This window comes from Puma concolor, chromosome D2 (assembly GCF_028749965.1).
Source record: "Puma concolor isolate L17-30 chromosome D2, mPumCon1.1.hap2, whole genome shotgun sequence".
In the NCBI taxonomy this organism is placed as follows: domain Eukaryota; kingdom Metazoa; phylum Chordata; class Mammalia; order Carnivora; family Felidae; genus Puma; species Puma concolor.
The window spans coordinates 7,616,419-7,631,232 of NC_141677.1; the positions used below are offsets into that span (position 1 = coordinate 7,616,419).

At 46.7% G+C, this 14,814-nt stretch overlaps 1 protein-coding gene and 1 long non-coding RNA gene across 4 annotated transcripts in view; one reads left to right on the plus strand and one right to left on the minus strand.

Moving 5' to 3' along the window:
• RNLS (renalase, FAD dependent amine oxidase) overlaps positions 1-14,814 on the minus strand; it is a 332,808-nt gene that overhangs the window by 13,587 nt on the left and 304,407 nt on the right. For 2 of the 3 annotated variants that reach the window (XM_086679523.1, XM_086679518.1), the window contains one exon: positions 9,560-12,560. The exons of the other annotated variant lie outside the window; for it this stretch is intronic. In XM_086679523.1, the coding sequence (XP_086535649.1) occupies positions 12,418-12,560 (143 nt within the window). In that variant the 3' untranslated portion in view covers positions 9,560-12,417. Of the gene's footprint in view, positions 1-9,559; positions 12,561-14,814 lie in introns of those variants that run through there. 3 annotated transcript variants of the gene reach the window in all.
• Positions 6,492-14,526, plus strand: LOC147575753 (uncharacterized). The gene is made up of 2 exons (XR_015241516.1): positions 6,492-6,722; positions 11,045-14,526. It is a non-coding gene; the product is annotated as an uncharacterized LOC147575753 (long non-coding RNA).

Consider the following 14,814-nt stretch of genomic DNA (forward strand, 5'->3'; position numbering starts at 1 on the left):
TCTTTTCGCCAAGAATTTTTGCCATATGCTCGTGCCTGGCCTGGTTACTGGCAAGAAAATGGAGCCACCTGGACGTCTTGGACAAATCAATACTCCACCCCCTGTCCCCTGGGGCTAAGGATAGATGCATCTTCTCTGAAGCAGTGGCCAGTTAGAGGAGGGTGAATATTCGAACACAATGTTAGAAGGGAGGGGTGATGGGGAATGTGGGATAGGAAAAAACAAAACAAAACAAAGCAACAGGGTCTGCTACAACAAACAACCAAGACTTTTAATCCTGAAATTTTGGCTCTTTCTTCTTCCTGGCCAGTGGTATCCAGTAGGTAGCCAGTGATCTTTTCAGTGTTTCTTCCCTCCCTCCCATCCTCTCCCCTTCCCTTCCACAACTTTCGACCTCTCCCCAGCCCCACAGTCATATTACTGTCCACCTACTTTTTTTTCTAAGAGTCTCCTGCTTACCCTAGGCTTTCTGTTGCGTCCATCTTACACATCTTGGCAAGAGCAACATTTTCCACATCACGCATCTCCTAGAAACATCAAAGCCCCTGTTCAAAAGTTTTCACAGCAAAACTGCCTGGAAAACCAGGCCCCAGTTCATCATGCGCACATTTACAATTGACCGCGTCATAGCTTCAACGATTTTTTTCTTTAAGTTACAAGTGCCTTTCTCTCTTGATGAAAATCCCACCCATTCTTTGAGGCGTCTCAAAGAATATTAGCTAACGTGTATTAAGCGGTTGTTATTTGCCTGCACTGCTCTAATACTTACTGAGATTATTTCACTGATTCCTCGTAAGAAATCTATGAGACCCCTCCCCATCTCCCCCTCCTTCTCCTCCTTCTCCTTCTTCTTTCTCTCCCATCCCTTAAAGCACTCTTCAGATTCCCCATACACGCTTATGGTGACCTGACCCATGTGGTGACCTGATCACTGACTTGACGGTGGCGGTTCAGCCAGGTGCTGCGGAACTGAATGAGGCAGGGCCACGGGGACAGCGGTGAAGCCATCTTCCCACCAAGTCGCACCTCCTAGTGCGCAGGGCCTGACGGCCTTCTAGAATCTGTGTTCCCACGTCTCCAAGCTCCAGGCTTGAGGAGACTCCACTCCAGACGTCACCTGCCATGTGGAACATACCACAGACAGGCAATAATAATAACAGTGGCTAATATTAAAGGAGCAGCCACGATATGTCAGGCACGGTGAGGAGCACCGAATGTGCTCCCGTCTTATGGCACTCCTACCTCAGCCACCCCTCGAGTACCCTCATTTTATCAGTGCGGAAACGGGGGCCCAGAGAGGGTAAGCAACTTGGCCGACGTGGCACAGGCAGGATTCCAAACCAAGTCTGCTTGACTCCAAACCCCCTACGCTTTGCCTCCCAGCCCCAACATGCTGCCTCCACAGCGGGCAGGCCTGGTGGGATCGTGGTCTGAAAGCAATTAGCCCAAGCAGCTCTCCAGCAAACCCCAGAAACAATCCAATCTGTAGCAGGGGAGGGGAGAGCCATCTTAAAAGAGAAAGCCTTTTTCCTCCCCAGCTGGTTGAGGGGCAGCAGTTTGCCACAGGCTGCTGAGGGCAAGGAAGGGGCGGAATGTTCACTGAATGTTCATTCTCCCAATTGTTTGTCCGTGACATTGAGCTCACACTCCAGGGAAAATGCAGGGCCTGAATTGAAATGTCGTCCAAAGCCATTCAGCCGGGGCTTTAAAAGACGCTTTTGTTGGTGAAAAATCTCTTGACTGTCCTGACTCTCCCTGGGCTCCGGATTGCCTGATAAAATACGGGATAATCAGCTCATCTCGAATTTGAGATAAATAACAAATATTGTTTTAGTAGTATAAGTGTGTCCCATGCAATATTTGGGACACACTCAGATGAAAACTGAATTCATTGTTTATCTAAAATTCCAATCGAGCTGGGCATCGCGTATTTTTATTTGCTAAATCTGGCAACCCTGCCTGGGCTTTAAGGAGAAGCCTGTTGCCTTTTGCCTCGTGCCCAAGCAGAATCCAACAGGTTATGTCATTCTGGTGAGCGGAATCCCAGGACACGTTCTGGAAGTTGAGTGCTTACGCTTCCTCTACCTTGAGCAAACTTTTAAAAAATGATGTAGGCTTTGTAAGTAATAACAGCAGTAACCATAATAATCCTTTCGGGAACCGGGAGATGTCCTGAGGGTTTGGGGGGAATCCACTTTCCACTGAAGTCCTGGAAGCTGCGTGGCACCATTCGCATTTAATAAAGAGCAGCCCCAGCGTCTTGTGCGGGAGGCCCTGGTCCTCCCCGGACGGGAGGCTCCTCTCCGAGACCCCTGCCCATGGAGTGTCAGGTGCAGGAGAGGGAGGAGGCTTCTGGGCCCGTTCTGCATCATCTCTTCCACTTCAGTGCTCCCTGCTTCCCTCTCCTCTGGAAATCGGAGAGCACATTCTTGGCATCGAGACTCTCCCCCTTGGACCCTTCTCTCTTCTCGGTTCCTGGCACAGCGAACTTGGCCGTTTGCTGCAGTGATGAGTCGTTCCAGAGAGCGCCCCGTCTAACCAGCAGCAGGCCAGCTGTCAGAACAGCCTCTTCCAAAGGGAAGACGCCCTGGGAGGGGGAGGATTTGCCAAGCAACTAAGTGTCCCCATGTTTCCAGGTGTTTGGTATATGTTTGTGGGTGTGCACAGCGGGGAGAACAAGGACCCATTGTGTGCCGGACCCTGGCGCTGGCTGAGGGCCTGGTAGGCAGGGTGGGTCACGATTCACTGCAACTCAACACGTTTTTATTGAGCTTCTGAGCCCGACGCCCTGCACTCAGCCCATAAGAAATGTAAGATAAGGCTGATCTCTGCTTTCAAGGGACTTAAAATCAAATACAGGATAAGGCAAAGAGACAGCAGTGTGATTTGCAGAGCAGGCTAAGTACCCTCAGAGGGGTAAAAGCCAAAGTTTTTAAGATGTTCAAGACAGAGTGAAAACATCTGCCTGGAGGAGAGTCCGGAGAAATGTGACAGAGGTGGCTTTCAAGATGAGCTTATTTTTTAAAATTTATTTATTTTGAGAGAGAGAGAGAGAGTGGGGGAGAGGCAGAGAGAGAGGGAGAGAGAGAATCCCAAACAAGATCCGTGCCGTCAGCGCAGAGCCCGATGGAGGGCTCGAACTCACAAACTGTGAGATCACGACCTGAGCCGAAATCAAGAGTCAGAGGCTTAACTGACTGAGCCGCCCAGGCGCCCCTCAAGATGAGCTTTGTAGGGTGGGTGAGATTGCATCAGGTTGTGCTTGGCTGGGAGGACGTAATTGACGATTTTTTTTTTGTTGTGGTTCACACAGGAATACATCCCATTCCTAACATAGATCCGAAAGGAACGCCACTAATGGTTATCGTGGTCATACACAGGTAGTACTCAAAGCAGACAAGCAAGAACAATTTGATTATAATGCTTCCTCACCTTGCTGTAACCTCGGTGGTCTCAGTGGCTGACGAGGACAGCTAGAGCAAAACACCAAGCCCACATCCACCTGCCAGACATCGTGTTAGGTGATTCACATGTAGTCTCTTATTCCGTATGAGTGCGTGGCCACTGCTTGGGTAATATTGTCGTCTCAATTGCAAGATTCAGAATGTAGTCAAGTGAGTTCATACAAGCCCACGTCGCCCACCCATCCACCCAGATGCAAGCCTTCCTCCTTTATAGCGGGTGTTATAAAGCCATTCGTCTACTCTGTTTTTCCCTCCACGTTTTTTTAAATTGATTTGCGGTTTGGGTCCATGTGTGGAGAGAGTAAAAATGACCAATAAGACTAATGTATAACAAATTGCTGTTTTTTCTCCTTTATATTGCAAAAGTCTTGCACGAGTGGAATCCTGTTGTAGGGAATTTCACTATAACACGGGTGTTGGATTTGTTCGTAGTGGTGCCATTTTGAACTCTTGTTATCACTGCAGGCTGCTGCGTATGCAGATGTCACACACTTAATCAAGAAGTCATGGATAGTAAGGTTTTGGTAGTCTCTGATCAATATTTGTCCATCTCTTTAACAATTTTTTAAAAAAACTTTTAACGTTGATTTGTTTTTGAGAGAGAGAGACAGACAGACAGATCGATAAAGCAGGTGCAGAGGAGGGGTAGAGAGAGAGGGAGACACAGAATGTGAAGCAGGCTCCAGGCTCTGAGCTGTCAGCACAGATCCCGACGCGGGGCTCGAACTCACGAACCGTGAGATCATGACCTGAGCCAAAGTCAGATGCTTGACCGACTGAACCACCCAGGCGCTCCTAAGAAACAATCCCCTTAAACTAGCCTCCTCCCCCCAGATACAACAAGGAGTGGAGTACCACTCCACTAGGTACATGATTGCTTTCTCTCAGGAGGGCCCCTGTGTGAGCTCATCAGAGAGACAGTGGCAGGAGTGAGGGCTCTCCCAAGATCCTGGGCAAGTTACTTACTCTCTTCTCACTTCAGTTTTCCCGTCCGGTACATGGGCATCATACTGTTGTTTCCAGAGCTGGTATGAAAATTCATTTATTCAACCAGAGGTACTGAGCACCTCTTCTGTGCTGGCTCTCTGCAAATAACAGCCTATGTCCCCTGCCTCGATGGAGTGACCACGTGAGAAGGGTCACAGCAGAGCCCACACGAGCTTGAGGGAGGCTACCGTCCTGGTTATGAGAAGTGCAAGCGTCTCAGCCTTCTTTGGGAAGAACATGCCATGTGAAGCACCCACCAGTAGGGCGCTATTTAGGAGTTCTCAGATTTAGGTAGACCCCAGAGTGAGCTTTTTCTAAGCCTGGAAGCAAGATGCAGGTGGGCAAAGCAGGCTTCGATAACAACAATGCCTCATAATGGAGAGGTTTTCAAAGTAGATTCCTAAGGTTGGAAGTTGTTTTTCTTTTTAATTTTACCATATTGACATATCTGTTATATGTACATGCCCGTAGTTAGCAAGTGGTTCAATCATGCATGTGGATACTTCAACAAAGAGGTTTTTTTTCTTTTGTTCTTTCTTTGCCTCCCTCCCTCCCTCCTTCCGTTCCTTCCTCTCTTCCTTCCTTCTTCCTTCCTTCCTTCCTTCCTTCCTTCCTTCCTTCCTTCCTCCCTCCCTTCCTTCTTCCTTCCTTCCTTCCTTCCTTCCTTCCTTCCTCCCTCCCTCCCTCCCTCCTTCCCTTCTTCCTTCCTTCCTTCCTTCCTTCCTTCCTTCCTTCGAAAAGCATCAACACTAGATCTTACACTCTGAAAATCCTAATTAGTTCATCAACAAAGGACTTGTCATAACCCTCCATCTACCACAGAAATGGCAGTCGTAGTCCTATTAGAAATTAACCAATGTCTCCATCAATCAATGGAAAATGTCACTGTGGTGTTGCCATATTGGGGGTGACAATATTTACATACCTGTTATCTTACTTTACCATGTAAAAACACATTATTCCCTCTGAAATATTGATGTCCAAAGCTAACTTGAGACCACGCAGAAGATCTTCTAGGACATTTCTTCTCAGTACAGACTATAAAAAGTAACAAAAACCGAGAACAAACTGAGGGTTTATGGGGGGTGAGAGGGAGGGGAGGGTGGGTGTTGGGCATTGAGGAGGGCACCTGTTGGGATGAGCACTGGGTGTTGTATGGAAACCAACTGGACAATAAATTTCATAAAAAAAAAAAAATTAACAGGGAATGACGCTTTTTGTGTCCTGGATATTTAAATGCCATATGGTGCAACCAGACTGTATTTCTAGTATACATCAATGAACAAATCAATCGCTCCACAAACAGTTATTGAGTATGTGCTTTGTGCAAGATTCCATGTTGGATCCTGAAGGAGTTACCGACCCACACCCAATTTAAGTCAACAAATAACAAGACAGAATGTTTCCCTTTGGGAGCCATGGATTTGGGAGAGATCACAAGAAGTTAATTGACAATTCAAAGCCAAGAGACAGTTGTTCCTTTCAAAAATGACCAACAGGAGAGTCCTGGGAGGGCTTTGTGAAGAAAGTTGGTCTTCAAACAGAGGTAGGGTTGAGGTGACTCATTTTGTAAAACTCGTATAACAAATTAGGGACACATGTCTTCCTAGCAGCTTCAGCTGCCATGTGGTGCAAAACAGACTGTATTTCTCATATTTATCAGCTAACAAATTCATCCGTCAACAAGCATTCCTTGAGTATCTGCTTTGTGCAGGAACCATTGCTGGATCTTTTACATTTGTTTTTTAATTTTGGAACTTAATGAATTTCAAAACATATGTGTTGAATATCTGAGGACAGACTTTCAACCTCTGTAGTAATGTTGTGGGGGAAGTTGAGCCCAGATCCCTAGAGCTAGCCTCCCCCTCTCTTCCCAGAGCCTCAGAGGCTATGTAGTTGGCATCCCCCATAGGATAGATCATTTTAAACCCACAGCGTAAGAATGATGGCATTCTGCTGAGCCTTTCTCCACTCATGGGAACTTTGCATCTGAGTAAAAGGGAAGTCAAGACCAGGAAGCTGATGAATCTCGAGGGGCTACTTCCTTAAACTTTAAAGAAGCAAAGGTCCCTGTGTCAGACAGTGGAGTTGCTTCGGTTTAGAAGGAACTCATGCATGATAACCAAAGCGAAAACACAGACTTACTCCTCGTTGGTTTCCAGGTTCCCTGGACCTGAGCCACGAATGAAGAAGGGGTTGGTCCATCAGGAAGGAAGGATGATTGGAGGTGCCGTGGAGCCGCCATGTTTGATGAGGCTGGGAGTGGCTGAGGTTTGGAAATATTTTTCTGCCTAAAGCTCTGAGATTGCATAGGTTTTCTTAGCCCTGCGGAATTCCTCTAACTGCCTGGGGATTTCTAGGTTTCTAAGAAGCTTGAGGTGGTTGTTAACCTAATACCCAGTTGAAGGGAGCCAAGACAGTCTTTCCATGCCAGCTGTGTAGTAGGCTGTCTTCTTAAAAGGCTCTTTAAAATCAGGCGCGTAAGGGAATCCTTCTTTCCTGACCTAGGGCGTCTGAAACTGGGTCAATGGTTCTCATCCCCATCTTCCAGTTTGCTTTGCTGAAGCACAGTGTAAGCAAATAAATATCAATGAATTGCTTAATGATTTTCATAAGGTCCCATATTTTCAAGGCAAGGGGCTCTCCTGAAATGTTTGATCTACTCCGTATGAATCTGTTTTCCAAATGGCCAGCACATGTTGAGGCCTGCTGCCCTCCGGGTTACAGGAAGATGCCTTTGATGGGTTAACCGCAGAGCAAGTGAGCTCTTTTTAAGTCCTTTTCAAAAGTTCCTTTGTCTTGCTGTGGATCTTGCCACTTGCATTGGATCAGCGGGAGACCGCTCCTGGCAAAGGGTTCTAGTACATTCTCCCTCTGATCCGGGTTGGGTCCCTGGGTAATGCCATCTGTAATCTGGAGTCCCAAAGGTTGGAGTTTAAGCACGAGGCAGCTGGGAAACAATTACCGAGCTCCAGGTGGGCCACACACTTTTCCAGCACTGTCCACCCAACTGTGAGGCCGGAATGAATTTCCTTAAAGCCAAATGAAATCACCATCATTCTCAACCATCTTGGGGGAAGGCTGGTCTTGCTATTAACAAAACTTCTTGGCAGCTGCCTGATGCTGCCCTCAGCGGGATATTACTACGTTCGAAGCGGCCCTCCGTGTTCTATGGGCTTGTCTGTTCTTTTCCTGGCCTGGGCGGAAATGCATAGACCATACCTTTCTTGACCCCTCGCGCACGCCTAGTCAAAGGGTGATTCGGTTTGGCTTATTTCTACAGATTCTGAGACACATTCAGGTCACAGCACAATGAATGGACACACAGGGCTATCATCTAGTTGGGTGGCCATATTAGAGAAATTAAGGGCGAAGAAAAAGGCAATCCGGGTCCCTGCCGGCACGTGGGTGCAGTTCCTTGGGGACACAGCAATCGTTGAGGACCAAGATATTATGTTTTAGTTGTTCTATAAAAACCAAACGTGTTGTGAGCAATGCTGAACTTTCAATCCAAAAGTGTCGTAACTACTTATAAAAACACAGCAAAGTGTATCAGAGAATAAGATTTAAGAAAAGAGAAACATCTTTTCCTCTTTGTTCTGTTCTGAATGGTTTTTTTAATCATAACTATTACCGTTATTAGGACTCCTTCACCCTAGATTGACTATATACTTCCGAGATAACCTTTATTTTTTCTTGCCAGCTGTGATCCTGGGTATTCATTCAAAAGCAACAACTCCTTACTTCTCTATACTCTGTAAACTGCTGGTAGCTTTGGTTCCATCCGGTCAACATTTATCAGGTGGTGACTTGGGCAGGCCCGGTAGTATCTTGGCCTTTAAAAGCAGATGATGTTTCTTTTGCATGCTGTCTCTCTCTCTCTGTCTGCCTCTATCTCTGTCTCTCTCTCCCCCTCTCTCCTGATACTAATTTAGGTCCAGTGATGGCCAAAGCTCTTTTTTTCAGGCTGCTGGCACTTAGTTCTCTTCGAGAGTTATTTCCTTCTCAGGCAAGAGAGTCTTGCTAATTTCAGACAAGCCTTCAAACTACATTTTCTGTCTGGACTAATGGAATTACGGTCCACACAGCCACCTAGTCCAGAAATCTGGGAGTCTCTTCTTTCCAACTGTCTTCCCACATCCAATCAACCACCAGCTTCTGCTGGACTCCTGTCTAGCAAAAATCCTCATTGCAGAAGTCTGTCCCCCCACACTCCCACTGTGGACTCTTTCCCCACCTTCCACATTGTACCTCTTACCTGGATTTGCCTCCAAATGACCTGCTGATTATTCTCTTTGTCTCCATCCTCTGTCCTTTCCTTATCCGTTCTTGTCCTTTTTCGGGCAAAGGTTATGTTGTTCTTGCCCGAATTACAATGCAATAACCACGAAATCATGCAGCTATGAGTCAAACTCATTGGCATAGCTTTTTTTTTTTTTTTAATTAAGATTAGGTCTAGAATTTTACTGAATGTTTTCCATTATCTATTGTCGTATGTCCATGAGATAAATTATATGACTGATTTTTGAATGTTAAACAATCCTTGCATGCCATATAAAATATATTTTATATGCTATTTATGCACACACTCACTTTGTATTTCTTGCTTGTATTTATTTAGTATTTTTGGATCTCTGTTTATATGTGAGATTGAGTCATCTTCTGTCCTTGTCTGGCTTCGACATCAGGATTATAATGGCTTTATAAAATATGTTGGGGAATTTTTTCTGCTTTTCTGTTCCCTAGAATGGTTATTTGTCAGGGGTTATTTCTTTCTTGAATTTCTGGAAAAAATTGTCTGCAAAATCTTCTGGAGCTAGTACTGCCCGTGGTGTATTTTTGACTATTGAGTTCATTTCCCGCCACCACCCCCCTCCCCCCGCCCCATTACTGGTTGTAGGTTTATTCGGTGTCAATTTCTTCTTTGTTAATTTCCATAATTTATGCTTTCTAAAAACTGTGCAGTGTATCTACGGTTTCAAATATATTGGCCTAAACGTTGTTCATGTGATTATCTCATGATTTTTAAATATTTACTTTTTCTGTTTCAATGTCTCTTTTCATATCTAGTGCTGTTTATTTCTGCCTCTTAAGAAAAAAATCATTCATGCCAGGAGTTTGTCTGTTTAATTACTTTCCTGAAACAACCAGCTTTTCATTTTGTTGATCAGATGACCAACCATTCACTTCTGACACCATCACAAGAGTAATTTTTAGGAAACCCAAATGCACGTTTGAAGACCCACGCTGGGCTCGCCACCCCGCATCCAGCCTCTGACCCCCTGTCTTCTTCACCAGCTCCTCTCGCCGCACTGAGCCCCCTTCTTCTCTCCCTTCCAACAACATCAGATTCCTTCGGGGCCCCAAAATGTCAGCTCATTTCATGCTCTGTATCTTTGCACAGACTTTTCTTTTTCTCCCCTCCTCCCTCCAAGCCCCCACGCTATTCATTTGGTCCAAGTCTTTAAGTTCCATCTCAAGTTTTCCTCCTTTGCACTGACCTTGTACCTTTTTTGCATTCCTATTTTTGCCTTCACTTCTGGACCACGAAATCCTTGAGGGTAGGTGCAATCTATTTTTCATCTTTATTATGGGCACTTTTAACTTCTTTTTCTTACCCCCGTATCATTCCTTTTACAAACAAGAAGCATAAACAGCACAGACGAGATTACACTGTGTCTTTTCCCTCTATTTTAAGAAAGGTTGGCATCCAAACCACTCCACGTGAGATACCAGCTAAATTAACATCCCTCTTCCTCCCTTGTCAACATGCACTTAGCATTGACCCACCTATTTGCTAACATCTTTAATCTTGCAATTTTTTAAGGCAATATTTATGTCTGGTAAGTTCAAAACTGCTTTATGTCTGGACATCTCAATGCACTTCAAATGCCAGACCAGATCTGAATTGGGCTGTCTAATGTCTTCCTTGTTGAGAGTTTACTTATAAAATTATGCACTGTTTAATGAAAAGGGATGATCGTATGTCACGAGCAAGCCCCCAACTTTCCTGTTGAGGCAAAATATTGCAGGTAGGTAATCCAAAGAAATCCCCATTCTAGCTCATAGTTTTTCTCACTAAAGAACTTATACTTGATAACAGTCAACCTAGATTTGCATACACCAAATAGGATGCTATTTAAAAGATGCTATTTAAAACCACTTCGGCTGAGTAGTTCCCAAGCACAGGAGTTAGGAAGCCTGGCCTTGACCCCCAGCCATACCCCTTCACAGCCCAGCGGGGACTTCAACCCCTGAAAGTCTCGATAGTCAAAGAGTAATGATCATACAGTGACCAAATAGTGATGATTTAGGGCTAAATCATAGCGTTCGCAAGGAAATGCCTTGTGCGTTTCCCAGAGCACAGCAGTCTGGAGCACTGCATTTCAGTTTGAACTTGCACGAGGAGAAGTCACAACTAAGCCTACCGTGCAAATGGTGATTTCTCATTGACAACACTATTACCCAGGCATCCAGCATTAGCCGATTTAAAGAAAATCCCGCTTTCCTTGAGGCTCCGTTTGCTTTCTAAACTTTCTGGCCCCAACCAACACCCTTTGCTAATCCATTTTATTTTCCTTGTTTTCCTCCAGGGACGACGGATCGGACGTTGGGATTTGGAAGCCCGGCATTCTACGCTGAGCGCAAACAGACCACCGAGTCGGGGCAGCCGGCCCCGCAATGCTCTTTGGTGAATGGTTTTGCATCACCCCGAAGTCAGAGCGTCCCTGTCCTTGCTCTGCCTGCTCGGCACTAACCTGGCCACGCTTATCACCCCAAATCGGGACATCGAGTTTTCCATTCACAAGAAGACTCCAGCTCACGCAGTGCCTCTCTCCCTCTGTGAAGGCGAGTAACCAAGCCGAAATGTTCAGCCAAAAAAAGCATTTGCTGACATCGCTTTAAAGTAATCATCTCCCCTCAAGGCCGGCCCCTCTTTCACGGGCACCCCATCCTGCCGCTGGGAAAGCAAACCTTTTCTGCGCTTATTCTGGGCCTCCACCGAAACTGTCCGGTAACTGAAAGTCATTTTGGGTTTTAGTCACCCTCCGGGCTACGGGCCCATTACCCATCCACTTTGCTACTGAAATCCGGGGTGAGGAGAGGTCCCGGGGGAGATGTGAAGAGCCAGTGGCTGGCTTTGGCCTGAGCAGCTGAGCCTTGGCCTGCGGCCTTGGCTCCCTTGCCCCCAGGACTGATAGAGCCTTTGCATGTCTGTCCCCACGGCTTCTCTGTGTTCTTGGGGCCCGTGTGGACTGGTGTGGGACAGGAGGAGAGTGAGGGGGACCTGGGCCCCATCCGGGGTCTCCATGCTTCCAGTCTGCCTCAAGTTGTCCAGGAAAGGCTGACCCATATTCCACATACCAGCTCTGAGCAGGACACATCTGCTCACTCCTCCTCCCCTTCCTCCTCCTGTTCTCCCTCCTCCCCCTCCTCCTCCTTCCTCGGCCAACAGGGCAACCAGACCTGCATACCCGGTCTCTCTCATCAGCCTGCTGGCACGATGGGGCTCAAGGGGGCCACCAGGGGGTGAGCCCCCCCAGTCTGAACCTCCTGGCCTCCCCCCATCGCGTGCCCTCCAGGAGCACGGCAGTAACCAGAAGGGTACGGAAAAGTCCATCTCTTGGGCTTGTTCACAATTATTTCCTTCCAGCCTTGGTTTTTGGAATGTTTTGCTGCGTTTCTTTTGAGTGGGCAGATGGCAGGATGCTGGAGGTGTAAAACAGCTATGAAAAACAAGATGATTCCGACAGAAGGAGTATGTACAGCCCCTGCTGGACCATCCCGATATTAATCAGGAGAACTGGCTTTTTGTTTTTGTTTTCGTTTTTTCCCCTGGGATCTTTAAAGTTTGCATGCCTTCTCTCTGCTTTCCAAAAAAAAAAAAAAAAAAAAAGGATAATACGTAAATGCACCACTTTAAGGGCTTCAGCTGGGAAAGCCGGTGTCATTTTTGGAATTCAGTTTATTGTGAGGATGAGCTCGAGCTGAAGGACCTCAGAGCAGGACCCGTGGCTTTGGGGAGGAACGCGAAAATGGAGCTTCGGGAGAGAAAAGCCGACGGCGGGTCACCAGCGATGATGCCCGTCCATGGTGCAGGAGCCGTGCCTGAAAGAGATAATTTCAAGTTGAGCTGTGGTTTACCGCAGTGTCCTCGTGATCGGCTGAATGGTCAGATGTCAGGGGTGACTGAAAATAAGTTCATTTTCCCACAGTGAGAGAAAAAAGAAGAAGGAGGGAAAAAAAAAAAAAGGAACAGCCCTGCCCATATGAAACAAATACTTGCACATTTCAGAGTCTGGCCGGAGCAGGCTTGAACGTGCTCCATCACGCATGTGACTTTTGTGAAGCCAGCCGGGGAAGAAACGACAATTTTTGCCCTGGATTAGCCTAACACGTTACCCCTCCCCCACCACCCCCGTTGAGCACAGACGGTCTTTCACGGGGCGATCGCTGCGCCCCACTGTTGGGCCAACTCGGAAGATCTTTGGGGAACGAGGGTGGCGCGTCTATGTCATTATGTCGCCGGTGGGGATAAGGGAAGGACGGGTGGAGCGTCTGGTGATCCCACCCCGCGAGTGTGGGACTGAACACCGACCAAGGGTTCTCTAGACCTTCCTACCCGACCCTCCGGTGCCTCCGGGCTTTACGGAGGTGCACGAGCTGGGTGTGCGTGAGGGCTCTGGGACTCAAAGTGTTAAAGTGTCCTCTGCAATGGCGAAAAATGGCTTAACCGCAGACTCATCCTGTGTTGGCCTAGTTGTGTGCTTCTGTGTGTGTGTGTGTGTGTGTGTGTGTGTAATTTTTTCTTCCTTTTCAAATACTATTCTCTTTCATGATCTCATATCCTAAAATGTCTCCTTTCTGATTCAGTGAGAGGGATTCCATGGTTCACCACCCAGCACAGGGTACTTCCTTCCATCACAGATGCCAGAAAAGCACTGAAGATCTCAAAGGTGGAAACGCAGAGCATCAAAGCACTGATCGGAAGGCCAGAGGCTTGATTTGGAAATCACACACCGGGCAGCCGCAAATCCCGCGTCCCGATGCCTTTTCTTTTCTCTTGTCCTTTTGTTCCTAATGCAATGCATTCTGACCCCATCTCTTCCATCCCACTGAGCCCGCAGCACCTTGAGCGATTCAGTGGCTGTAAACTCCCCTGCCGACTTTGTTTTGGCTGGAATCGCAACCCATATATGGGAGAATCCAGCCGAAACATCACAGAGCTAACAGCGCGCCTCCGTGCAGTGGTGGCCAGTCAGCAGAAAAAGGTGACATCATGGCTATTCCAGGACTTCAGGTCTGCAGCACAAAGTGACTTCCCTGCTCTACATCAGAGTCAGAACTTGGATTCGAGACAAAAACAACTCTCCCTTCCCATAAATATCTGCTCTGGGGCTCAAGACTATTCGAAGCGCAACGGCTCAGAAATGGTCCCTTTCCTTGGAGACCCGTCTGATTTTCCAAATCCAATCACAAACTTTTTAATAGCATGTCATGAACCTCTCAGCTCATTATTTCTCTTCAAAGCCCTCTGGTTTGCCAGCTTAGAGCCTGTCAAGTGTTGTTTGATGATGTACTACACCATAAATAAACGCATAGGACATGCTAGAAATCCACCCTTCACTACTTCTGGCTTTCCTGCTAGGAATACTGCCATATAATCAGGGATGTGTGATTTGTGGCAATTGCTCTGAATTGAGGGTTGTTTTTTTTTTTTTTTTTTTTTAACGTGTCCAGTGTGTAATGTAGGTAATATAACAGATTTATCACCTTTACATAAATCCCATTTGTTTTTCCTCTTCCTGTTCCTTCTACCCCCTCTCACGGTTAGGACGTTGGAGCAAAGAGTAGGAATATAGACAAACCCTCTGAAATAGCAATCACGGCCTCACCCCTTCCTTCCAGCAGGAAATCAAGGCACTGGATAAGTTACTACACCTCTAATATCCACTGCTCCTTCCGATGTTTTTAAGTTGTGAGCAGACAACCATTTTACATGGGTAACTGGCCATGAAGGTCAGCACCAGCAGGGAGGTTACTGTTGTAATCAAATAAAGCTCATAGACGCTAATCTGACATGTGTTTTGACTAACTGTTTTTCACTGTATGGTAATTAGGCAAACACGACAAGCAGTCAACCCAAATAACTGTGTCATCTGTCCTGTTTTGTTGCATTTCGCGGTGAGATTAAGATAGGTTTCGGGCAGGGACATGCGAGTACTCAAATCCTAGTCTCAATCAGCATCCTTCCCCCGGTGGTCACAGGGGGCAAGATATGCAGAGAAAACAATGGTATGCACAGGGACTTTTCATTAATATCTACGGCTGTGGACATAAAGCCCATTGCGTGGTCCAGGAA